General features: G+C 43.6%; 1 protein-coding gene across 1 annotated transcript in view; it reads left to right on the top strand.

Moving 5' to 3' along the window:
- Positions 1–4,898: 4,898 nt before the first annotated feature.
- Positions 4,899–25,817, top strand: part of LOC147883764 (pyruvate kinase, cytosolic isozyme-like) — a 64,115-nt gene continuing 43,196 nt past the window's right edge. The window contains exon 1 of the mRNA XM_087398317.1: positions 4,899–5,240. Coding sequence (XP_087254443.1) covers positions 4,980–5,240 — 261 coding nt within the window. The 5' untranslated portion in view covers positions 4,899–4,979. The remainder of the gene's footprint in view (positions 5,241–25,817) is intronic.

Raw genomic sequence — 25,817 nt, 5'->3', positions numbered from 1 at the left:
GGGGCATGGTGGGGGGGGTGCGCGACATGCGCGCAAATGGGGGGTGACATGCGCGTGAAGGGGGGGGATGGGGTGTGGGAGGGGGGGTATGCAACATGCGCGCAAGCGGGGTGGGGGTATTGGGAGGGGGTACGTGACATGCGCGCAAAGGGAGGGGCATGGGGGGTGTAGGGGAGGGGGGGCGACATGCGCGCAAGGGAGGGGGGGAGGGGCATGTTGGGTGTGGGTGATAGCGGAGGGCTGTTAGGCATCTTGGGAGCTATGTGTACAGGCAGTATGGTTGCATAGTGGAATGACGAGCTATTGTATGCACTGTACAAACTGCACGGAGCCCTTGGTTTGATCATAGGTAGCACGACTGTATGAAATTCATAGGTTGGCTCTGTGTGTGTGTGTGTGTGTGTGTGTGTGTGTAGACCAACACACAAAGCAGTTCCATTTGGTGCTCTACAGGCTAAAAGCGTACGGACTATACGGACAGTCTGTATGCTAATATTAATTGCTGGCCAAAATGCTAGGTTGTATGGAATTGTAGACAGATGGTATACCAAGCTGAGTACCACTTGTGGCTGTACATGTTGTATGTATAATCCTTTATAATGCAAGACTTACAGCTTACACAATCCTTGTATGTAGCTATACGAATATGCACTGATGTGGTAGCATAGGAGTACCTTCTCCTTTGGTTGTGACTGGTTTGGATGGGTCTAGTTGGTTGGTAGCTCCCATGCTCATAGGGCTTCATGATTGTGTTTATAGATAGCTCATGGGTTTGGATGCAATCCATTACCTTCCGGTTTACTGTCCTTCATTTCTTGATGCTTGGCATCCCGTTTTTTGTCCCCTTTCTTGCTATCCTTGATACCCAAATTCTCTCTTGCATCCAAGCATTGGCTGTCTTTGCATTCTCAATCAACTGAGTCATGGAACCAACCTTGGTTTTGATGCAATAGTCACACAACTCACTTGGTAATCCACAATAGTACCTCTATCATGCCTGTAAGAGATCAATGATAGCAACACAACCCAAAACCTTTGAGTATAATCCTCAAGATTCTTGCTGTTTTTATATGACAAGTCATGCCAATGTGAGAGTACTTCCACCTCAAAAGTTGGAGTAAGCTAGGTAGAGGAAAATACTTGTTTAAATTCTAGCCGAGTGGAAGGAGCATCTCCTTGAAGCATTAGGTTGGTATATCACCTGAGTGCATTGCCTTTCAAGAAAGTGGCAACCTTCCTGATCTTAGATGCTTACGTAAACAAATCACCCATCAAACTGTTGAAGAAATGTGATGGCTTTGTACCTATCTTATACTCCATTATATGACTCAAACTTGACATGAGAACCACCATCCTTGAATTCCTTATAAACACTGGATGTTGGCCGTCCAAATGGTGGCTGTACATTTAGGCATGGAAGCAAATACTGTGGGTTGCATACATGGCTCTAGTGTCCTTTGTATTGTTTCCATTGCATCTATGTCCCATGTCAGACCCAAAATCTGTGGATTCTGTCTGGTTTGAGCCTGGCAATGCTTCAGCGGAGGCATGTCCTGCACAAATGTCAAGTCCTTTTTGTGATGAACTGAGCTCGATCCTTGACACACGATAAAGCTATGGACCCTTAGTGTTGGATGCCCTCTACATGGCTGATGCCGTCATTATATTCTTGGAAGCTTGCATTGAAAGATCTCTGCATGGTTGATGCAGTCAATCAGTCCAAAACTGCATTAAATAGGATTTCTCCTCATCAAAGACAAATCCTTGCATAGAGGAGAGCTTTTCCTTACTACTCATCTCTGATTCCATGAGAACTCAATAATTTGAGACTGGCTTACCACCTCCTAACATAACTTTTGTAAGCACAGATCCAACAAAAGGGAATCCTCACTCCACTGAAGCAATTTATGTAATAGGCAAGGGTGAATTGGCCATCAAGCTCTCCACACATTGTGAGATTTTATTCTAAGTCCATTCCTCAATTTTCTTGATGATGAACAAATGAAACATGGGCAACATGATAGCTGCCATGTGGGCACCAGGGACTGCACAAAAGACTGGCAGATGACTGCAACTTTACAGGAGTACCTTGGGGCAGTGAAAGACATCAATGCAAAGCTATCACGTTCATGTTAGAGGTTTGCAAGTAGACTGCAGCACCCAGGGTATGTTGGGAGCTACAAAGGTAGCAAAGCATAGATGTCTATTCCAGGAAAGAAAAGGATGATGAACAAAAGCAAGGACTAGTAGAGTGGAGAGAAAAGAGAGAGAGAGAGAGAGAGAGAGAGAGAGAGAGAGAGAGAGAACATGGAACCAAATGAGGAGAGAGTCAAAGGGCATGATTCGATAGACCTCACACCGGGTGGTTACTCACATGAGGACAAGGATATGTCCTCTCTTTATGACACGGGTAGATAAACCACTTGAGTGAAGGTAGCACTTGCTAGACAGTGGTCCACATCACGAAGACTATAGAGTAGGAGGATAGACCTAGACAAGTTGAGCAACACTAGCATTGTATCATTGATTTGCTTCCTTGATGCTAGCTCTCACCCAATCTTGTGCCATTGTTAGATGAGCTTTCCTCTCCCCTTAGCCGCCTAGTGGAGTTGGTCCCATAGATATCATACATAGGTCCATCTACTTAGATGGACAGTCAATCGATTGATAGCTAGCTAGGGGACTCTTCTTGGTGTTTGCTTCATCTTTTGGGTGCTATTGTAGCGATATCGTGAGCATCAGTCTTGGCAAGGGCTAGTAGAGCGGAGAGATCAATGTGCCCAAGCCCATGTGAACCAACTTCCCAAGGAAGAGCCTATGGATGTGGGCTAGGATGAGGACCAACACTACTTGCTGCTGTGTGCAAAAGTATTGCTCATGAAAAGGGAAAACTACCCTTTAATAACAGAGAGGGCTGAGAATCTGCTTGACTAGTATGTTGGGGGGCCAATTGGCCTCATTTGGAGGGCTTACTGCCCTATATAAAGGGCCCTAGGCAAGGGGTCAAAAGTACTTTAGAGATCTTGCACTGGGTGACATCGAGAGCCCCAGTTGATGTAGAGTGCAATGATCAAGCATGTGCCCCTCTTATCACAAACTTCTAGATGCCAAATCAAAGGCTGGCATTAAAACTTCTCTCTACACTATGGACTGGTTTGGAAGGGGAGGGGTCCCATCCCAAGCAACAAAGGATTAATTGATGTGGAGGACTTGGTGATAAGCCAAGCTTCATCTACGAGCTTGGCTACATGCTATGTATGCCTTATATTTAATATCCACTGCTGCTCGGGATCTCAATTTTTATTGCTACTAGCTAAGGAGGATTTCAGAAAGCCGAGTCAAGTACCGGGCCTGAAATGACATGTTGTAAGTTGGGGTAACAATTATAAGAAGCTTTTTGAAAGTAGGGTTGTCAGAAACTTGGCTGCTTGTTGCTGGATTTTGCAACGTTGAAACTAATATTTTCATGTGTGAATGATTGGCGATGACAGTGTGCGCCTTTACCGCCTCAACCCCTCTTTCTCTACCTTTAAAATTGTTCACCTAATGTTGCACATGGTGGGAAATCCTTTAATTTCTAAAGCCAATTCACGCTGATCATAATGTGTATAACCTATTGACCTCGGTAAGGACAAGGACGTCAAACTTGTGGGCTCCAAATAGCAACAACTATCGCTAGATGTGCCCTTCTCTCTTGTGGTAGTTTCGATATGCGATTCTGTAGTGAAAATTTGAGCGTATAAAGAGACAATTACTAGATGTCTGTTGTAACAAAGATTATCTATCAGTAAAATAGCTTACAGCGGAACTTACCGCTAAGAGGACTCAGAAAGTGTCTTGTGTTTGTAATGCATTCGTTCGAGGATCCGATGTGAAATGGCTAGGGTGATCTTTTGAAGGGTCAATGAATCGAAGTTGCTGCCATGAAGGTTGATTCCACGTTCTACACCTCCAAGCTTCCTTGGTAAGCAATGACTCTAGAGAAGGCAACTTTGATTCTAAATTTAATCGTTGCACACTTTTCTCACGCTCTGAGGATCCTTCAATGCTGCATCATCGAAAAGGAGGAGATCGGCCACTCATAGCAGGAAGGAAATGAAACAAAGAGGGGAGCTTTGAATTGGGAAAGGCAATCACAAAGATGGTAAAACAGATTACAATTGCAATTCCTTGCGTTACAGAAATCTTCGAATCAAATGTGGGGAAAGAAAGGGAGAGAAATTGGGGAGGAAGGCAAAAATTGAAGGCACGGTAAGAATTCTTGCATTACGCCCTAGCTACAATCTCTACCACCATCGCGAGTTGCTGCAACTACAAATGATGATGATGATGATGCTTCTTCTTCTTCTTCTTCTTCTTCTTTTTTAGCAGAAAAGAAACATAGAAGCATCAAGCAGCAGAGAGAGATGAAGCATGAGGCCATGGCATTGTAGATGATGCAAATTCAAATTGAAGGTGGAGGAGAAAGCGAGTGAGGAGGCCATGAAAGCTTCAAAAGAGGAATAGATGGAGATCATTGGAAGATTGAAAAATTTGAAAGCTAGAAGGCTACGAAGATAACAAGACGACGACGGAAGAAGAAGAAGGATCAAGACGGTTTGACCAAGATAGGCATTTCCATTCCAAAAACAATTAGAATTTTTAGAGTTGAAAAATGATGACACGTGGCTTAAGGAGGGCTCACCTTTTCATTTGATTCCACAATGCTACCTGCCTAAAGAGAGTGTTCAAACCATCAAAACAACATATTTTTTTCATTTCCCCAAAACACATAATACATACATCCACACATACACATACACTTAATAAATAAATAAATAAATGTATGGTGAACCCTGATTAACTACAATTAATCAAATGAAATGATAATTACAATTGAAAATTGTCAATGCTGGTGCAATGATAGTAGAGCTTTGACGGACGAGGACGCACAATTGCCTGCTCTCATTTCGGAGATTCGTTGCAGATCAGCTCTCGAAATGGCCGTTCTCGACCTCGACGCCCTTCTTAACCGAGTGGCTGAGGCACCTGGAGGAATTCCCAAAACCAAGATCGTATGTACTCTCGGACCCAAGTCCAGGGATGTGCCTGTAATAGAACGGCTCTTAAAGGCTGGCATGAACGTTGCAAGATTCAACTTTTCCCACGGATCGCATGAATATCACCAGGAGACCCTCGATAATTTGCGGACCGCCCAACACAACACTCAGACGATATGTGCGGTCATGCTCGATACGAAGGTCCGTTGAGCTTCTCCTCTCTCAATCTTATTAGAGGTAAACTTATTCCATTTTCACCCGAATTTGTTGTAATTCGCACGTACTTTTGGTAAGTCTCCCGTGGACTCCCGATTCTCACTTGTTGTGGGTTCGCGCTTTATCGTATTGGGTTTAATTTGTTCATTGTCCCGTGGACTTTTGATTGAGGCTTTGCGGGCTGGATTCACGTAAAAACAAGGGATTCCTAGCGTCTCAGCGTAACGGAGTCTGAGAATCAGTTACGTTATGGCCAATAATTTAATATGCTGGACGAAAATTTGATTGATAATGGACCACGGGTGTCTTAGAACGCAGAGATGATCGCGGAAGACCAAGGCTGCTGTCCATTGGCAACGGAGTCCTCTAAGCAGTTTGTGAAGAGTTCGCTGATGTAAAGCTGGATGTGTCGGATGGTGTTCACTTGGGTCCTCTGTGGTTTTGCTCATGAGGTTGCTGGTTCTGATGAGAAGGATCCGTGACTGGGACAGAAAACCCTTGTTTAAGTGAGACGTGAGGTCTCCATGTAGGGTAGGGCTTTCTGGATGATGGGTTGAAAGATCATCTCTGTGAGCTCAAGCAGAAGGCCAGGAAAAATGGTCCAAAAGGAGATGAGCCTCGGCCTTGAAGCATTTGGCATGACGGAGGCCACCCAGGAGTAACGTGTTCCACCGACTTGTTGAAGGTGAACGGGCTAGATGTAAGGATGAGCTGAGTCTGAAGCTTAGTATGATCCTCTCTGTGAGCTCAAGCAGAAGGCCAGGAAAAATGGTCCAAAAGGAGATGAGCCTCGGCCTTGAAGCATTTGGCATGAAGGAGGCCACCCAGGATTAACGTGTTCCACCGACTTGTTGAAGGTGAACGGGCTAGATGTAAGGATGAGCTGAGTCTGACCTTAGTATGCATGGTCATCTTTCATACTGTAACGGCTCATCCAAAACCCATGTTTGTGCCCAAGACATTTGATTTTGTCTAGGAAGATTTCACATTTCTTACCTTCAAATTTACTACTCTTCCTCAAAAGCCACAAACTTATGGTTATCACAAAATAAATGATCTATTATAGCTGGAAGAAGTTCTCAGAATACAGGTTGTGCAAGATTTTTTACAAAACAAGAGATGGAACAACTCTCATTGGATGATTGTCGCTTAGCCCCCATATTTAGCCTCACAAGGGATTTCAAGGTGAAATTTCACTCTCAAAACTCGACCTTTTTTGGTGAGCGGTTGGGTGTCCTGGTAGAGGTCTAATTTAGCACAGGCTAGGTGTTGGAGGTAGAAGGTTTAATTTAACAGAGATCGTTTAAATTACTCATAAATTTCAACTCCATGATGATAGGTCTCTTTTGTGTTGGCTGTGTCTTCTCCAATACCTTGAATTCCCAAAAACGCTACTCAGGGGTACAATAGCTTTTGGTTAATAACATACATTTTTTTGTTGCTCCTAAAGCCTCGATAAAATGAATTGTACTTGGCGAGCATGCTCACGTTAAGGTCATGCCTTATTGAGCAGGCACCTCCTTTCTGTGCCTTAGAACAACATGCTATACTCTTTGCTCGATATATGGGTGCCGTTAGGTGTGAGTCTATATATATAAGTTATTGGCTCATTTGTAGGGATCTCGCGGGATGAATTCACTCCTTGGGCTATGGGAGCTAGAGCAGGCATATGTCATGTCTGGCCTTACACTTGGGCTTGTGGTATGGGACACAAGATATGGCCATGGATGCGGGCCGGTGCTTGGGTATCCTCAAGGTCGGAGGGTGATCCTTTAAATTTGAACTACAACTCGGTGGTAAGCTTGCCAGCTCTCCCGATCCTTTTGTAGGTCATGGCTTCGGAGTAAGATCTTGGTTCACTTCAAGTTTGGGCTTAGCTACCCCTCGCCTTGGAGCACATTGCAGTTGGCATGAAAGCCACTATTTTGACAAAGTTTGTGCGAATCTCCTCATATGAACGTAGATTGGTTTCTATGAACTTTTGTATCCCTCTGGTTAAGGTTGGTCTTTCAAGATGTGGTGTTTTGAGGTTTGTGGTGAGGAGGATTGATTCAATGCATCTGCTTGAATGTTCCTTACCATAGCCTTAGAAATTGACAAGAAGTTGATCGCCTCTTGAGGAGAGGTTGATGGTAACATTGAATCACTTGAAGGTTGTTTGAACCTTGGCAGTATCTGGGTTGTTGAAACTCTTTTTAAGTGGTGGTAGTTTCAATTTTGGCTAGAAGGGTTGATTGGTGGATGAGTTTTATAAGCAGGATGCTGTGTGATAAAACTAAGTGTTATGGCCTCAAAACGATAACCTAAGTGGGCTGATCGTCATTGTCTAATTACTGTTTGTGTTGCAAGCTGATGTTGATCATCATAGTTGCGTGCAGAGGATTAACACAGGTTGTCAGCGCGGTGGGCAGTAATTGGACGCTGGTTGTCAGCATTATGGGTAGCAGAAGGATGTTGCTATGGTAGGGGTGATTGCAAAGTGGGTGACCTTGGGTTGTGAGGATCGGCATGGGTTTGAATTCAAGGCCATTAGCAGTACAACTTGATGCAGCAATCGCTTGGTGTGCTGGATATTATCACGATCTTGGGTGAGAGGACTTGTTCCAGCAGGATGGTTGCTTCTAGATGGAAGCTCTGTCATTCAAAAGACAGGCTACTTTTCATGCATGAATATGCATGCTTTGCATGCAATTGCAAAGTGCGTGGAAGATCATGTGGACCAAAAGTCAAATATGCAAACCACAACTCTTACATGACATACCAGTAGTATACAAATCAATGCTGGAAATTTCAACAAACATACTAGGCATGGTGATGTCCACTATGTGTACAACTTGACCTTTTCCCTTATCATTTTGTGCCCTGCCTTATGGCACTTCAAGCAGAGAAACTGCTCCTTATCCTTGGATGTCTGCTGAGTCTTTTTTGTTGCTGATTTTGTTGAAAATTAGCAATGGATGATATAATGGTGCAAGGCCTCTTGGCACAATTGTTCTTTTGATGGCCCTTAGGTACGTGATTCATATTCTGGGGCACCTTGTTCTGGTAGCCTCGTGGGAGACCGCTATAGTAAAACAAACCAGAATTGATTGAGAAGGTGGGAACCTTGTGCCGCAAAAGGAGGAATTCGTTAGAATCTGCATCCATCCTTGCCATGCATGAGGAGCCTTGAAACTTATCATGCTCTTTGGAGAATTTGTTCCATGAACTTTGCCTTGAATTCAGCCCATGTAAGTGTTAGAATTCGTGGTTAATGCCCCACATGTTTTGCCCCCCCATTTATGAGGAGAAGGGCAAGGGGCTTAGGTGGTTAGGCGGTTAGAAGGGGGAGTGATTGAGAGGGCGCCGACCGGTCAAAGTCAATGGTCGGTGGCCAAGGTCAAGGTCAATGGCCGGTGGTCAAGGTCAATGGTCGGTGGCCAATGCCAATGGTCGGTGGTCAAGGTCAATGGTCGGTGGCCAATGTCAATGGTCGGTGGTCAAAGTCAATGGTCGGTGGCCAAGGTCAATGGTCGGTGTCAATCCATTACCCCTTTGTGGTCTCTCCCCTCTATTATATAAAGCCCCCTTCCCCCTTACTATCATATAGCACTCAAGCGTTTTCAGCCTCTCAGCACTGAAGCTGATTCTTCAAGTTTGCACTTGTGTTCTTTGATGATATACTGATATACAGCAAGAGTAAGGAAGAGCATTTGCAGCATGTTGCTAAGGTTTTGGAGATTCTCAGGCTGCACCAGTTATATGCCAAACCTTCTAAGTGTTCTTTCATGGTGCAAAGGGTGGAGTACTTGGGTCACATCATCTCACCCGAGGGTATCTCAGTGGATCTAGCAAAAGTGCAGGTGGCTAAGCAATGGCCAACACCCTCAAATCTCACTCAGGTAAGGGGTTTTCTTGGTTTGGCTTCTTTCTACAGAAGATTTATTAGGCATTATGTCAAGAGAGCTGCAGTTTTAACAGATTTGCTCAATAAGGGAGCCTCCTCATGGAGTCCATCTGCCCAAGCAGCTTTCAATGATCTCAAGGAAGCTCTTACTTCAGCACTTATCTTGACATGCCCAGATTTTTCAAAGCCTTTCTTTATTGAGGCTGATGCTAGTGGCAGGGGCACAGGGGCTGTTCTAAAACAGGGTTATGGAGTTATTGCCTATGCCTAGCGGAAGGTGGACGTGAAGAAGCGCCAGCAAATGTTCTAGCTGCACGATTCTCAATACGGATGAAGGCGTTGTTGCAAGGCGACTCTCACGTTGATTGCTGGCAAGGTGGATTGCAGTAGGTATTGGGCTAATTGAAAAGCGATTCGCTAAGCCCACAAATGGGGATGAAATGGCATAGTGTTACGATGGTGTCTTGTAGTGGTTGCGTCGCTCCATACCTTGCAAAGTTTTTTTTTCTAGGCGCGAATTGCATCGGTGACTGTCCTGTTGGTATCAACGGCGGCAATTGGGCTCGCTGCTGAGGCTCTCCGAGGATTTGATTGTACCAAGTCCCTTCAATCGACGAAAAGCCGAGCGTCAGACAGGAATTCAATGGAGGTAGCCAAGGTCGACGACAAGAGGGGACGATCATTTGCCTATCCTCTGACGCACTGCTCCGACACGATCAGATCGTCCTGCATGCTCTCTTCAACGTGGCACTGACGTGGCAGTTTTGCAGGCGGATGGCGTGGCATGCATAGTACGTAGGTGCTGACTGCTAGACATTGACGTGGCAGCCAAAGTAGCAGCTGACGTGGCAGATTTGACACATGGCACAGCACGCATGCAGTTGATGTGGCAGCCAGCTGACATGGCAGACAACTAGATCCCACACACCTAACCAGACTAGTCAAACTAACTAGACCAGATTGTTTGAGCTAACCAGACTCCAGTCTGGTTTGGTTAGCCAGTTACCCCCCCCCCCAAAAAAAAAAAAAGGATATGTAAGGAAAAAACAGTCTGTTAGTGTCTACCTGGCAGAAAGCAGAGAAAAAAAAATCTGAGATTTTCTTGACAAATAAAAGAGTGATGCATGCCTTTGAACAGTAAAAGGGGAAATCAAATGCATTCTTGAGATTTGTTGCAGTAGCCAGAAATTGGGGCAAATACACTTTTGCAAAAATCTGAAGTACAACAGAGCCAATTAATGATGTGCATCAGTTGTGTATACCCATGATGGGGTCTGGGAGTCAAGATGCATTGTTAGTGCTAAGTGCATTACTTAGAAATGTGGGCAACAACAATAGAAATTGTAGAAATTTGAGCTTGGACTAGCTCACAGGTTTATAAAAGAAATTGTTGGCAATGGCTTCTCAGGATCATGCACATTCTCCCCATGAGGGGATTGCAGATACTACCCAGGTCAGGCAGGAAGAGGGCATGCTAGCTAACAAGGAGAGAGAATTGCTTGCTCAGTTAGTGGAGGCAAGAAGGGATCCTTTGTTTTGCAGATTGGTGCAACCTCTTGCAGAGGAAAGGACAGTGAAAGCTCCCTCCGGAGCAACTCAGAAGGAGTTTGGCAGGAAGAATCCCTAAGTACAGCTCCTATTCTTCCTTTAAATGATGTATCCATGAAGAGTAAGTGGCCAGTATGGTCATACAGAGAAGACCATGCAATTTATCAGGCAGTTGATGCAGCGTTTGGTACAGAAAATTTTTATGAGTCCTCCAAACTGTGCATGGTCAGCTTACAAGAATATGAAACCATAGATGCCGATCAGATGTTCCATGGGGACCGTATGCCTATTATTCCCTTGATTGGGAAGCTTCGAGTCCATGTGCAGAGTTACGTAGATCAAGAGGATTTCTTCATTTCCCCAATTTAACAGTTACGTAGATCAAGAGGATTTCTTCATTTCCCCAATTTAACATCATGATGTAGTTTTGGGAATGGCTTGGTTTCATCGTAAGGCAGTTGTCACGACTTGGTACTTCTCTCAAGAAATAAATTATAATCTTTATTAGAAATTGACTTCGGTCAAAGAATGTTGACTTTGGTTAACAAGAGTAAGTTTTATTGTTTTACTTCTGCTTTGCATTGGTAAAAGAGAACTGTGGGGACGCCCAGAAGGGACTAGGATTAGTCCAAGAACTAGGAATGCATGCATTTTTATAACCTCTAATGGGTTAAAGTATTGGAATTTGTTTGTGCAATGTGTAGGATCCAAGAGAGTGCAAAAAGGACCCAAGATTGGGGAGAAAAGCACATAAAGCAGGTCCCACAAGGCTCTAAAGCAAGGACAAGGGAGCGCCTCTTTAAAAAGAGGGCCCACAAGACTTAAAAGGCGCCTAAAGCCTCCAATTTAGGAACAAAAGCCTAAAAGCTTGGCTTTTATGTAAAAGTAAGCAGGCCCTAGGTTTTTGCTAGGCCAAGTCTATAAAAGAAAGGCCCCAAGCCTCCCAGATGTATTGAGAATTGTACTCAGCTTCATGCTCTTTTAGAGCTAGTTGCACAAAGTAGGGTCTGGCCCTTTTTTCTAGGCCCTAGTGCTGTGTTTTGCGCTCTCTCTCTCTCTCTCTCTCTCTCTCGCTCTCTCTCTCTCCCCTAGAGCTCTTTCTACTATTGCGAATTGTGTTTTCTCCTTCCAGACCAAATTGCGATTTGTTGTAGCACAGGATAGCTGCGTGGGATAGCAAGTGAGCTTTAAGCGGCCACACTGGGCGAAATCCTTTGTATTAATTTTAGTATTTTGGCCCATACCCTGGACTAGTGGTTGAACCATACAACCAAGAGCCACACCCACCCATACTTCATCGTGCATCGGGCCGGCTCTCGTCTTCACCCGTAAGCGTTTACCTCCTTGGAAGGAGTAGGGGTTTTGGAGTTGATTGCTTTAGGCCTAGTCAAGTTTGATTCAGTGGGTTCATTTTCCATCTCCCACATCATGGTTTCAGAACGAGGCAGCTGAGGTACATGACAGCCCAGTATGAGATGCCCTATTGCACCTGATGAAAATCTAGATGAAGAATTCATAAAGGGAAGAATCGAGGAGTTCCGGTCCCTGAGAAAGATACCTCGATTTCAACACCTGTTTGAGGAGATGATGTCTTAGCATGTTCCACCTTCCCACAAAGAAGGAATTGATCGAATATCTCCGTCAGTTTCTAAAGAATCTCCTAGGTAGCATTGTGTCTCAAGAAAGCGTTCCTGAAGTTCTGCTTCAGTTCAAAGGTATTCAAATTTGAGGAAAGGAGAAGGGAGTCCAAAGTCTCATGGAAGATGAAGCAGAAAGCACCGACGGAGATTTCCCAGCTCTAGGTCATCTTCTTTTAGTTTTTTCTTCTTCTTCTTCTTCTTCTTTCTCCTCATCCTGAGACCATTCATCTGCTGGGCGCAAAATGAGGAAGAACAGATCAAGATGAAAGGATTTCAAAGGAGGAGGCAAGTCTGTCAAATTTTCTACTTTTGATGGAAAGTACGGGGCAAGTGAGAAGCTCTAGACTTCATCCGACAATTCGACATAGCTTTCTAGGCAGAAAATTATCATGAGAAGTCAAAATTGAAGATTGAAAGTCTCCATCTTACAAGCAATGCCAGAGCATGGTGGGGAGCTCTTTTAGTGGCAGATGAAGCACCCAAGAAGTGGAAGAGTTTCAAGAAGCAAATTTTCGAGCAATTTCTACCAAAGTTCATACAACTTGGGAGAGAGTATCCATGACAGCTATGGATACGGTTGAGAATTACAATCAGAAGTTCTTTTCAGCATACCTCTAGATTACTCCCTTCAGGGAAATTTCAGAGAAGACAAAGATGCGGAAGTATCGGGCTGGTCTACATCCAAGTATTCACACCCAAGGGAGCCTTGAACACAAGACAAAGCTACGAGAAGTGAATCCTGTCGAGAAAGAAAAATTTCAGTTTCTTGATTCTTTCAAAGATTGTTTTCTAGATTCTCTTCAAGGAGAGCTTCTTGCTGAGCGACCGAAAGATCACGCCATAGAGCTTCTTCCAATCAATGCGACTAAAGATCGTGGCCCTGTCCCAAGATATCATCTATGCAAGGGATTGGAAACCTATTCTTGATCATCATTTGGTTGAGAGCTCTATAATCCACACACATACGATAGGAGCCATCTTTCTTTTGAACTAGGAGCATGGGTGAACAGAAGGGTGAGGAACTGGGTCTGATGAGTCCCTTAGAAAGTAGATCATGTACCTGTGTCATGATTTCTTCGGTTTGCGCACTCACACGATAAGGTGGCTGATTCGGAGGCTCGCTTCCTTGAAAAGTGGGGACCATTTGATAAGGATCCATCCTCAAGATGTCCCTAAGACAGCTTTACGGATCACTTTCGGATTGTACGAGTTCTTCGTGATGCCCTTCGGGTTAACCAACGCACTAGCCACTTTCAATCGTAATTTGACCAAGAAATCGGGAGAACGGCAAAGAACAACTTTTAATACTCTTAAAGAGAAGTTAACAACCGAGCTGATTCTAGTTGTTCCAGATCTACATATGGATTGTGATGCATGCGGAGAGTATGTAGGAGCTGCCCTTCACTAGGATGGTCAAGTGATAGCTTATGAGAACAGAAGCATGCATGATGCAGAAAGATTTATGGGTGTGTGAAAAAGAGATGCTAGCGGTCATTCATGCTTTAACCATTTGGAAGCATTACCTTCTTGGAGCTGACTTAACAGTCAAGACGACCATCAGAGCCTCAGTTATTTCTTGACTCAGACAAAGATCTCCGAAAACCAAATGAAGTCAGCAAATTTATTGTCCATGTTCCATTTCCAGATTGTTTATACTCCAAGAGCTAGGAATAGGGTAGCAGATGCATTATCCAGAAGACCTTGTGTAAACAATGTTACCATAGCTTATCACAGGGACCTCGAAGCCATGAAATAACTCTATCTTCAAGATCTAGATTTCGGAGAAATTATGAGGAATATTCAGTAGGGGCAATCATCTAGTCAGGACTCATTGAAAGATGGTTTCCTCATGAAGGATGATCACCTTTGTGTGACTCAAGATATGAGAGAAAAAGTATTGGAAGAATGTCATGCCCCTCCTTATGTAGGACATTGAGGTATCTCTTCTACTACGCAAGCTATTGAAAGAAAGGTGAAGTACAATTGGCACAAGACCCTAGGACTTCTTATGCCATTGCCCATACCACAGGGACCATGGGAGAGTATTGCTATGGACTTCATCTTTGATCTTCCCAGATCCAGATACGGGAATGATGGGATATGGACCATAATTGAAAGGTTTAGTAAGTGAGCCCGGGAATGATGGGATATGGACCATAATTGAAAGGTTTAGTAAGCAGGCTCACTTCAAACCAGTAAGAAAAACCAGTAAGGTAGACCACATGGCAAGATTGTTTCTAGCACAGATCTTCAAGCATCATGGGATGCCTAAGTCGATTGTGAGCGATCGAGACCCCAGGATGACTAGTTTATTATGGCGAGCATTGTTTAATAACATGGGTACGAAGTTGGATTTCTCATATTCTTTTCACTCTTAGGCAGACGGACAAAGTGAAAATGCCAATTCTATGGCATTAAATCTTCTAAAGTGTTATGTGTCCGAACAGAAAGCCGAATGGGAAAGGTATCTTCCTCTTGTGGAATTTATAATATTGTACACAGCTCCACAGGGAAAGCCCCATTTGAAGTCATATATGGAAATGTGATTTTGCCACCTATCCTCAGAACAAAGGACGAGATATTTGCAGCTGATCAGTATGTTCAAGACTTGGACAGAGCCTTTTTCCAGGTTCGGATAGCAATTGAAGGATCTCAACAGAGGCAAAAGAAGGCTATAGATAAGCATAACTGGGTGTTACTCAAGTTTGGAAAAGCACGTTTAAGAAAGACAAAAGGGAAGGAAAAGTATATCTAAAGCTGTCTCCTAGATATTATGGGCCTTTTCGGGTTACTGAGCCCATAAATGAAGGCACGTATCGACTAGAATTATTCGAGACTAGTAAGATTCACAATGCTTTTCATGTGAGTCTTCTCAAGAAGTATTAAGGACTAGAGCCTACAGAACCAGTACAAGAAGAGCCACCAGAGGTAGAAGAGATGGAGGAGATCCTCCAACCAGAACAAATTGTATACCACACAGAAAAGAAGGCAAGGTCATCCGCAGATACCTTCTCAAGTTTAAGAACTATTCGGCACTTGATGCCAAGTGGGTAGATGAGGACTTCTTTTCAGAATATCCTCAAGTTTTGCACTCGTATTAGGAAGCTTTTCAGTTGAGGGCAACTGATTAGAAGCCGAGGGGATGTCACCATTTGGTACTTCTCTCAAGAAATAAAGTATAATCTTTATTAGAAATTGACTTTGGTCAAAGAATGTTGACTTTGGTTAAGGATAAGTTTTATTGTTTTACTTTTGCTTTGCATTGGTAAGAGAATTATGGGGACGTCCACAAGGGACTAGGATTAGTCCAAGAACTAGGAATACATGCATTTCGCTAACCTCTAATGGGTTAAAGTGTTAGGAATTTGTTTGTGCAATGTGTAGGATCCAAGAGAGTGCAAAAAGGACCCAAGATTAGGGAGAAAAGCACAAAAAGCAGGTCCCACAAGGCTCTAAAGCAAGGACAAAGGGGCGCCTCTTTAAAAAGATGTTGCTAGGAACAGAGGGGAGACCATCCCCATTGTATCTAACGTTTCAGTTGGAACAGATTGGAGACCATCCTTATTGTATCTAATGTTTTAGTTGGAATAGACGGAAGACCATCCCCATTGTATCTAATGTTTCATTACTAACTTTGTACAAGAGACCTATTACGTGGCTCACTTCCAAGAATAAGCACTATTTGATGGTCTTTAGGTATCTCAGGAGGTAACTCCCTTGGCAAAGCATTTGAAAAACAATCTTTAAAATTTATAAGAAACTGAAATTTATCTTTATCTGCCTTATTCATTTCAGCATGCTTTTCTAACTTAGCGAGAAGAAGTCATGGCCTAAGTGCAGGACTTGTCCAAAGGGCTGATTCAGTAGAGTTTCTCTCCGGTTTGTGCTGCTGTACTCCTTGTGCAGAAGAAAGATGGTTCATTTCGTATGTGGGTCGATTATCACACACTAAACAAGATGACCACCAAAAATAGATTCCCAATTCCGCGCATTGATGATTTGTGGACTAGGTCAATGGAGCCTCAGTTTTCAGCAGGATAGATTGGAAGAGTGGTTATCATCAAGTTTTGTTCTGCTGTACTCCTTGTACAGAAGAAAGATGGTTCATTTCGTATGTGGGTCGATTATCACGCACTAAACAAGATGACCACCAAAAATAGATTCCCAATTCCGCACATTGATGATTTGTGGACTAGGTCAATGGAGCCTCAGTTTTCAGCAGGATAGATTGGAAGAGTGGTTATCATCAAGTCAGAATATAGCCATAGGATGTGTACAAGACATGCTTTCGCACTACATTTGGGCTGTATAAGTATTTGGTGATGCCTTTTGGGTTGACAAATGCCTCGGCTACCTTTAATAGAATGATGGATCGTATCTTCAGTTCTTATAGACAGTTCACATGCACCTTATTCGATGACATAATCATCTTCTCAAAGCTCGAAGAGGAGCATAGGGAGCATCTTGCTACTGTTTTCCAAGAGCTACGTAATCATCAGCTTTATGCAAACGGCAAGAAAAGTGAATTTTTCTTGGTAGAGATCCACTACTTTCGACACATAATTTCTAAGGATGAAATACGGCGAAGATCCAAGCCATCTAGGAATGGCCAGAGCTGAAAATTGTACATGAAGTCCCGTAGTTTCCTGGGCCTCTGTTCATATTACAGAAGATTTATTAGGGATATTGCCGCTCCTCATGACTTGACAAAGAAAGGTGCAACTTTCAAATGGGGTATTCCATAGAAGAAAGCATTCACTACATTAAAAGAGAAGCTGACTACAGAGACAATTTTGATACTTCCCAATTTGTATCAGCCTTTTGATGTAGATTGTGATGCTTGTAGAGAGTGTGTTGGGGCTGCATTGCATCAGAATGGTCATGTAGTGGCTTATGAAAGCCGGAGACTATGGGATTCCGAGAGTTACTTCGGAATCTATGAAAAAGAATTGCTAGCGGTGAGACTTTACCGTAAAGATAGTGGCTTATGAAAGCCGGAGACTATGGGATTCTGAGAGTTACTTCGGAATCTATGAAAAAGAATTGCTAGCGGTGAGACTTTACCGTAAAGACTGATCACCAAAGTTTGAGATATTTCTTGACTTAGACTAAGCTCTTAGAGATCGCCAAAGTTTGAGATATTTCTTGACTCAGACTAAGCTCTCAGAGAAGCATATGAAATGGGCAAATATGCTGTCAATGTATCATTTTCATTTGTTGACTCAGACTAAGCTCTCAGAGAAGCATATGAAATGGGCAAATATGCTGTCAATGTATCATTTTCAGATTGTTCATACTTCAGGAGCACATAATAGAGTGGCTGATGCTTTGTCTCGAAGACCCGAGGTCAATAATGTGACTATTGCCTATCACAGGGATCTTGAAGACATGGGAGAGCCAATGCCACTGATGCAGACTTTGGTGAAATATTGCAGCAAATGAATCACCCGAGATATGAGGCAAAAGATTCTGGAGGAATGCCATGCACCTCCATATGCTGGGCATAAAGGAATTACAACTACCATTCAGGCTCTACAGAGGTATTTTTATTGGCCAGTTATGCAAAAAGATATACACCAGTTTGTTACGGAATGCCTCGCTTGTCAAAAGGTCAAATATGACAGGCGGAAGGCACTTGGCCTACTTATGCCTCTTCTCTTGCCTCAGGCACCATGGGAAAGTTTTGCAATGGACTTCATTTTTGATTTGCCAAGATCAAAATCAGGAAATGATGGGATTTGGACTATCATTGATAGATTCAACAAGCAGGCTCATTTCATTCAGTACGCAAGACTATAAAGGCAGATCATATGGCCAAGATTTTTATGACATAGATCTTTTAACATCATGGAATGCCAAAGTCCATTGTCAGTGACCGAGACCACAGAATGACCAGCCTATTTTGGAGAGCCTTATTTGATAATATGGGGACGAATCTGAAATTTTCTTCTTCTTTCCATCCCCAGAGAGATGGTCAAAATGAAGTAGCGGATTCAATAGTGTTAGATCTTTTGAAATGCTACGTGGCTGACCAAAAATCAGATTGGGAAAAGCACCTTCTAGTGGTGGAGTTTGCATATAACAGTACTGTTCATGGCTCCACAAGGAGAGTTCGATTTGAGGTCATTTATGGAAAGGTAAATCTGCCACCTATTCTAAGAACCAAAGGAGATATATTTGCAGCTGATCAATATGTTAGAGACCTCTAGTGAACTTTCAGCCAATAGAAGTCGAGGGGATGTCACTAAGTTGTATATACTCCAACTCAAAGTTTCAGTTGACCATTTATTTGATCATAATTATAGAGTTCTCTATTTATTTAATTATGGTCAAAGAGTTATTTTCTATTGGTCAAAGTATTGATTTCGGTCAACGTTACTTATCCTTGGTAAAGTAAGCCTAAGCTTGGTTTTAACCAAGGAGGGTTGACGTCGGTCAACCAAGTTCTTCGCGACTCCGGTTGGAGAGTTTTGGCTTTAATTAAGGTAGCTCGAGCTATGGTCAAAGTCTCTTAATTACGGTCAAAAGAGTTGACCTCGGTCAACTAGAGTATTCTCTATGTTATGTGTGCACATGTGCTTAGTGGGGACGCGCACAGTGACTAGGAATAGTATAGAGTCTTATTTTGCATGCAAAAGCGCTAACATCTGGTGGGCGCCATGGTGGTATGTTTCATTAAATGGCTGCAGGTACCAAGAGGGGTAAAAAATGCCCTACATTTGAGAGAGGCTAAGGCTGCTTAACAAGAGGAGCTTACATCACCATGTGTCAAGGACTACAAGATTCCAGAGCCGCCCTATGTGGCTAACTAGGATAGTAGTCTAGGACATTGACAAATGACATGCTGCCAAAAGAATGAGCCATGGGCTCTTGGAAAGAATTGTATTCACGTATGTTTTAGAGGTTCAGCCTTGAAGCTGAAGCTTGTATTCAGATTTTCATCAATGAATACAAACCCTCGGGGTGTGCAGCTCGACTATTTGTCCTGGGTCCTAGTGTGCTTGCAGAGTGAGAGAGGAATAAAGGGAGAGAGACGCTGTGATCTATGCTTACGCAAAGAAAGAGATAAATCTACGACGCTTTAATTGGTTTTATGTAGGCAGTCTCATCACCTCCCTAGGTTGAGCTGAACCGCTGGCTCAACTTGGGGGGTTAGTCTCAGCAGAGGGTGGACCAAGTATTGCAGGCCACAATGGCGTCAAAGAAAATGAAGAGTTTTGTTGCTGCGACCTCAACCTCGATTCCCACCAAGGGACTCTCCCACTCAGCAATGGCAGCTGCCGGACACCCACCCCGTATGCCAAAGGCATACTAGAGGAGGAAGATTATCTCTGACCCACATGAACAAATATATTACTGGCAGCAGGAAATAAGAGAGCTCAAATTTCAACTTGCAGCTCTTGGAAGGAAAGTGCAGGGCATGGAGAGCAATGGAAAATAGGAATTCATTGAAGAGGTAATACACAAATGCAATGCATCTCCACCAGTATCATTGCTTGTTTCCACGATTAAAGAGATGATCACCAACCAAGTGACCTCAATCAAGCAAGAGATGATTGCTGATGCCAGCAATAAAGTAAAGAGAGCTGACCTTTATGGGGAAGTAAAAGAGCAGGAATCTTGGGTGAACAATAGAATGATCCTATGGATTGGGGGTTTGCAAGATGGCTGCTTGGATGATGAGGAGAAATATGTGGAAGACAAAATCATATGCCTCAAGAAAGAGATACACAGGTCTAATGGGATGAGAATGATATATATGATATCACTCAAAGTTCAAAGAGAGAATAGTAGAGTTAGGATCCTCAAATAAATACACAAATTGAAGGTATACGGATTTGGATATCTGAGGAGCTCACCCAAACTCAGCTCAAACAAAGGACCATCGAAGTCACTATAGTGCAGAAAGCACGTGAGGCATGAAAATGGGTGGTGTATCATTGCGGGCAAGGACTGATTAGGGACTTCAAATCCAAACCTAAGACTCTTAGTCTTAAGCTGGTGTTATGAAACCCGTTTTATGATAGTTTTAGAATGTAGGGACTGTAGAGACATCTGGAGTTCCTGTTAGAATTATTGGCATATTCTAGGTAGTGACCAATGTAATCCATTAGTGAGTTAGGGGCACTTTTCCCTCACTAGAGGTTTTTCCCCCTAACCACAGTTAATGGGTTACAAAACCACTTAGACAAAGCCACCTCCTCACTTGTAGACTCTCGATCTTATCTATTCAAGCATTCTACGTTTTGCTCGGCTCTCTTGCTTCTCACTCCCAATTCAACATTTGGTATCAGAGCCAGGTTGAGCTCTTGCCTCCAGTCCAAGCTCCTAACGTTCGTGCTTGTTGCTCGTGCTCCTGCTGCTGCTGGTCGTCTGTACAACATTTTCGTACCAGCACGTCCGTACAATCCGTACGCTTCTTGTACCAGCACGTCCATACAGTCCGTACGCTTCCTGCACTAGCTCGCCCGTATAGTCGGTACGACTGTACGAAAATCAGTCGCCATCCGTACTGCGCAGCTCCTGTCAGTTGCATTCCGTCCGTACAACCCCTTACGTCGGACACGCAGCACAAGCTGCAGTACACGCAGTACATCCGTACACACCGTGCATTTCCGCACATTCGACGTACACCGTAATGTCTGTCCCGTACAGAGACTGTGCACTTGTGCGTACATAGTATAGATTTCCGTACATCTTGCGGGTGTCTGTACTCTTCTTTGGCGTCCATACATTGTGCAGGTTTTCCTTGTAGGTTTGCAGACACCTTCCTTTGTGGGTTCTTCTCTTTGCAGAGAAATTGAGGCTTCTAAGTTCTTTGCAGGCACATTGCATTTTTTGGAGTGCTTTTGTGCAATTTTTGGTTAGACATTGCAAACAGGTTGCAGTTTGTCCAAAAATTTGGGGCTTTTGCTGGCAAAGTGCAATTTTGGCAACATTTGGGGCTTTTGGTCAATTTGCCCCCTTTCATTTGGAATTTCTTGAAGGAATTTGGGGCTTTTGCATTTTGGAGGCAATTTGGCAGTGGACAGATAATTTGGGAGTTTTGCAAGCAGTTTTGGATTCAATTTGAGTCACATTGCAAACATTTGCCATTTTTTGCCGATAGATTTTGCAGATTTTGGGCATTTGCAGAGCATTCTGGTGCATTTTAAGCCTTTGATAGGCTGTGACAGCAAATTGTCATTTTGGGCAGATTTTTTGCAGACTTTGGTTGTGCATTTTACATCCCAGGAAGGGATTTCACTTGTTAGGTTTGCCGCATTTTTTTGAGTTGCCTGGCAGATATGGCTCAGAACAATCCCAATGAGGTCTTTGGTGTCCTCACACAGGAGGATAAGTTGGATGGCACCAACTACTCCTTGTGGAGATTTATGTGCGCAACATCTTAGTTGGCAGACATCTATGGGATTATGTCAACGGAGATGAGACAAGGCCAGAAACTGTGGCTACACCTGTCACTCCTACTCAAGGTGGAGGTAGGGGTAGAGGTCAAGGTGCAGGGCAAGTGATAGGAGCAGCCGCTGCTGCTTTGGTGGCTCCCACACCGGAATAGAAAAGGTGGGATTCACGGGATGCACAAGCTCTTTCAGTCATTTCCCTTTCTTTATCATTCCTCACATTTGGTCATGCAAGACCTCGAAGGCAGCTTGGGATATTTTAGAGAGCATGTTTGCAGCCAGACATGATGCCCGGGTTTCATTCCTGAAGAGAGAGCTATTTCACGCACATATGGATGAGGGTGATTCCATGAATGCTCACCTCATCAAGCTTCAGGATTTGAGGGAACAATTGCTGAATATAGATGAGATCATTCCTGATTCAGAGATGATTTCCACCACTCTGAATTCTCTTCCTGAGTCGTATCTCGGTTTTTATACCTTGTTGAATTTGTCATTGAGGGGGGGTAGCAATCCTCTCTCTTTTCACGAGTTGGTAGGACTCTTGTTGCAGGAAGAGTAAACAAGAAAGAACATGGCCCCACGGGCTGGCGAGCATGCCATGCTTTCAAAATTCAGGCCCAAAGGGAAAGGGCAACAAAAACAACATGGAAATCAGCCCACACATCAGCATAAAGCTGATTCCGTACAACCCTCTCATAAGGCTAAAGGTGATGCAGAGAAGCCAAAGAGGAAGGGCATTTGTCACTACTGCAAGAAGCAGGGTCACTACGAGGTCACTACATTGGTGAATGTAAGAAAAGAATAGCAAAGGAGAAGAAAAAGGTTTCGGGTATGGCTGTCTTAGAGGCATCAGCTCATGCATATGAAGGAGGGGATGTTACAGTCAACTTTGTGGAAGAGGATTATGCCTTTTTGTCTTGCATTTCAGATTTTCCAGTGGCTAGTCCAGATACTACAGCCACTCTTGAGGATGACTCATATGCTTTCCTGACTTGCAGCTATGACCCTTCGAAGGATGCAGGCTCTTTCAATGTCAATGAGAAATTGAACACATGGTATTTTGATAGTGGTGCATCCAAGCACATCACTTCATGGAAGAGTCTTTTTGCATCTCTGCATGCACCACCCGCTAAAAAGAAGGTGACGTGCAAATAATTCTTCCTATTTAGTGTGTGGAGTGGGTGATATTATACTTACCTCCAATTGATGGCACAGATGTCAGAATTACTGATGGTCTTTATGTGTCTGGTATAAAGAAGAATTTACTTTCAGTATCCTCTCTCAATCGGGGAGGATTTCAGGTTATCTTTGATGATGCTAAGTGTGCAGTCCGAGACAAAGAGAATGATTATGCTTTGATGTTGTTTGGCACTTTGTATCGGGGTCTTTTTCAGCTTGATATTTATGAGCAAAGATCCGATCTTGCACTTGCAATAAGCACTCCCACTGCTGCCATGCAGAATGCGGAGTTATGGCATGCCAGATATGGGCACATGAGCTATGGCAGCTTGATGACACTTCAGAAGCATGCTATGGTGGATGCATTGCCTGCTTTGGAGTCACCTCCTCCTTATGCTTGTGAGGGATCTGATATTCAGTAAAAGTATTACTGAGCATCGTGAACACTTAAGAGTAGTGTTCAGTACTTTGAGGAAAGCCAGTCTTTATGTAAATAAAAAGAAAACTATATTGTGTATGGTTACGCTTGAATATTTAGGGTTCATAATTACTCCACAGGGGGTAGAAATGGATCCAAAGAAAGTGGCTGCGATACTAACTTGGCCAATCCCTCAGAGTCTGACCGCGCTGCGATCATTCTTGGGGTTTGTCCAGTTTTATAGAAGGCATATCAAAGGATATTTCGAGATAGTATCGCCATTGACTGATCTGACCTCAGATAAAGTACCTTTTATATGGGGACAGAATTAACAAGAAAGTTTTAACACCATAAAACAAGCTGTGGTCACAGGACCGGTGTTAAAAATAGTTGATCCCCAGAAACCGTTGTTCCTGGAAACCGATGCAAGTGGCATTGCGGTAGGAGCAGTTCTCCTTTAAGAGGAAAGGCCAGTAGCCTTTGAAAGCAAGAAGCTTTCTCCCTCTCAAAGGAATTGGCCAACTCATGAATTGGAGTTGTATGCTGTTATCCATGCTTTGAAAACATGGAGGCATTATTTGTATGGTTTAGAGTTTTATGTGGATGTGGATCATGATACTCTGAAACATTTTTGTAAACAGCTTGACTTGAGGGGCCGCCAAGCTAGGTGGGCAGAGCTCATGCAGGAGTTTAATTTAACGATTCGGTACCGAAGAGGAAAAGATAATAAGGTTGCTGATGCGTTGTCTCGCATTATGCACAACCTAAGTTTCACGGTATTAGAGAGTGCTCTAATGATCGAGATCAGAGAAACTCAAAAAGTGGACGAGTTTGTCCAGAGCTTGTGGCCTAAAGCTCATGTGTTAAAACCCGGGGAAAATGAGAAGGATGACCTGGCATCCAGAAAAGGCCAAACTTATGCGAGATATACCATAAGGGATGGTATGCTGAAAAGAAATGGCAGGGTTGTAGTACCTAGTCAGAATGATCTCAGGCAGAGAGTCATTCGACAGTGCCATGATAGCCCATGTGTGGGACACCCAGGAGTCGAGAAGACATATGATCTCGTGAAGCGAGATTTCTTTTAGCCAAAGATAAAAGAGCATATTCATGAATATGTGACACGGTGTTTCTCGTGTCAGGTAAGTAAGGCCGAGCGGGTGAAGCCACCCGGACTTTTACAGCCCTTGGAAGTGCCACTAAGTAAGTCGGAGAGCATTTCCATGAACTTTATTGTAGGGCTGCCTATGACACAAGGAGGGTATGATTCTATCCTTGTGGTGGTTGATCGTCTAACCAAGATGGCTCACTTCATTCCGACTAGAGAGTCTGTTAGTGCCCCGCAAGTGGCGGATTTGTTTACTAGACATATATTTCGTCTGCATGGATTGCCGAGATCCATAGTGTCAGACAGAGATGTCAGATTTACCGGTCATTTTTGGACAGCGGTATTTGAGACATTGAGGACTGAGTTAGGAATGAGTAGTGGGGATCATCCTGAGACGGATGGTCAGACGGAGAGAGCCAACCAGACTTTAGAGGATATGCTGAGGGCATATGTGTCATTGAGGCAACATACGTGGGACAAGTGGTTGCCATTGTTGGAGTTTGCCTACAATGATAGAAAACATTCCTCTACCGGGTTCAGTCCGTTTGAGCTGAACTATGGTTATAGACTAGCAAATCTAACTATAGTTGGAGTACCTCAGAAAGTGCCTAGTGCCGCGAACTTTGTGGTTCAGATGCGGGAGATGCTAGCACTTGCGAGAGCTAATATCCGCCAGGCTATGGATAGAGCCAAGGTGTATGCGGATGAAAACCGATCTATAAGAGTATTTAAGGAAGGAGAAAAAGTTTTTCTCAGAGTTCCTTCGCACTCGAAGTCGTTGACTTGAGGAGAGTGTGCTAAGTTATCACCTCGATATCTTGGGCCGTGGTTATTTCTAAAGAGAATAGGCAAGGTAGCCTATAAATTAGAATTGCCACAGGGTGTAAGGTGCACCCGGTTTTTCATGTTTCGCGCTTAAAGAAATTTTTACATACATGTGACTCACTAATCGAAGGTGTGGTTTTGTTTCAGGAGATAGAGGATAATGCGAGGCGCAAACCAACAAGAATCTTGGACCGAGGAACAATGCAAATACGAAATCGGAAGATACCCACGGTGTTGGTTGCATGGCATGGTCAGCCTCTATCCGAAGCTACCTGGGAATCCGTATACCAGTTGCGGAGAGTGTTCCCAGATTTTATCATCGAGGACGCTGATGTCTGAAGAGGGAAGGAATGTTACGCTCTAGCCGAGGTAGCATGACCTCGGAAGAATGAGTCGACATTTCCCTTAAAGGATCTATGTTTGTAATTATTTGTTTGCGCTTCATGTGAATGATCGGGAGGGAATTAATGTCAAGGTCCTAGGTGAGGGTTGATAGCACCAGACTAGGTGGATCTAAGGCTAAGGGCCTAATGCAAGGGTGCCTAGGGACAAAG

Source organism: Dipteris shenzhenensis, chromosome 27 (genome assembly GCF_047967505.1).
Source record: "Dipteris shenzhenensis isolate YYH24624 ecotype China chromosome 27, Dip_SZ_1.0, whole genome shotgun sequence".
NCBI classification, from domain to species: domain Eukaryota; kingdom Viridiplantae; phylum Streptophyta; class Polypodiopsida; order Gleicheniales; family Dipteridaceae; genus Dipteris; species Dipteris shenzhenensis.
Note: the sequence above shows the minus strand (reverse complement) of the source record. Positions and strands in the feature narration are given on the sequence as shown.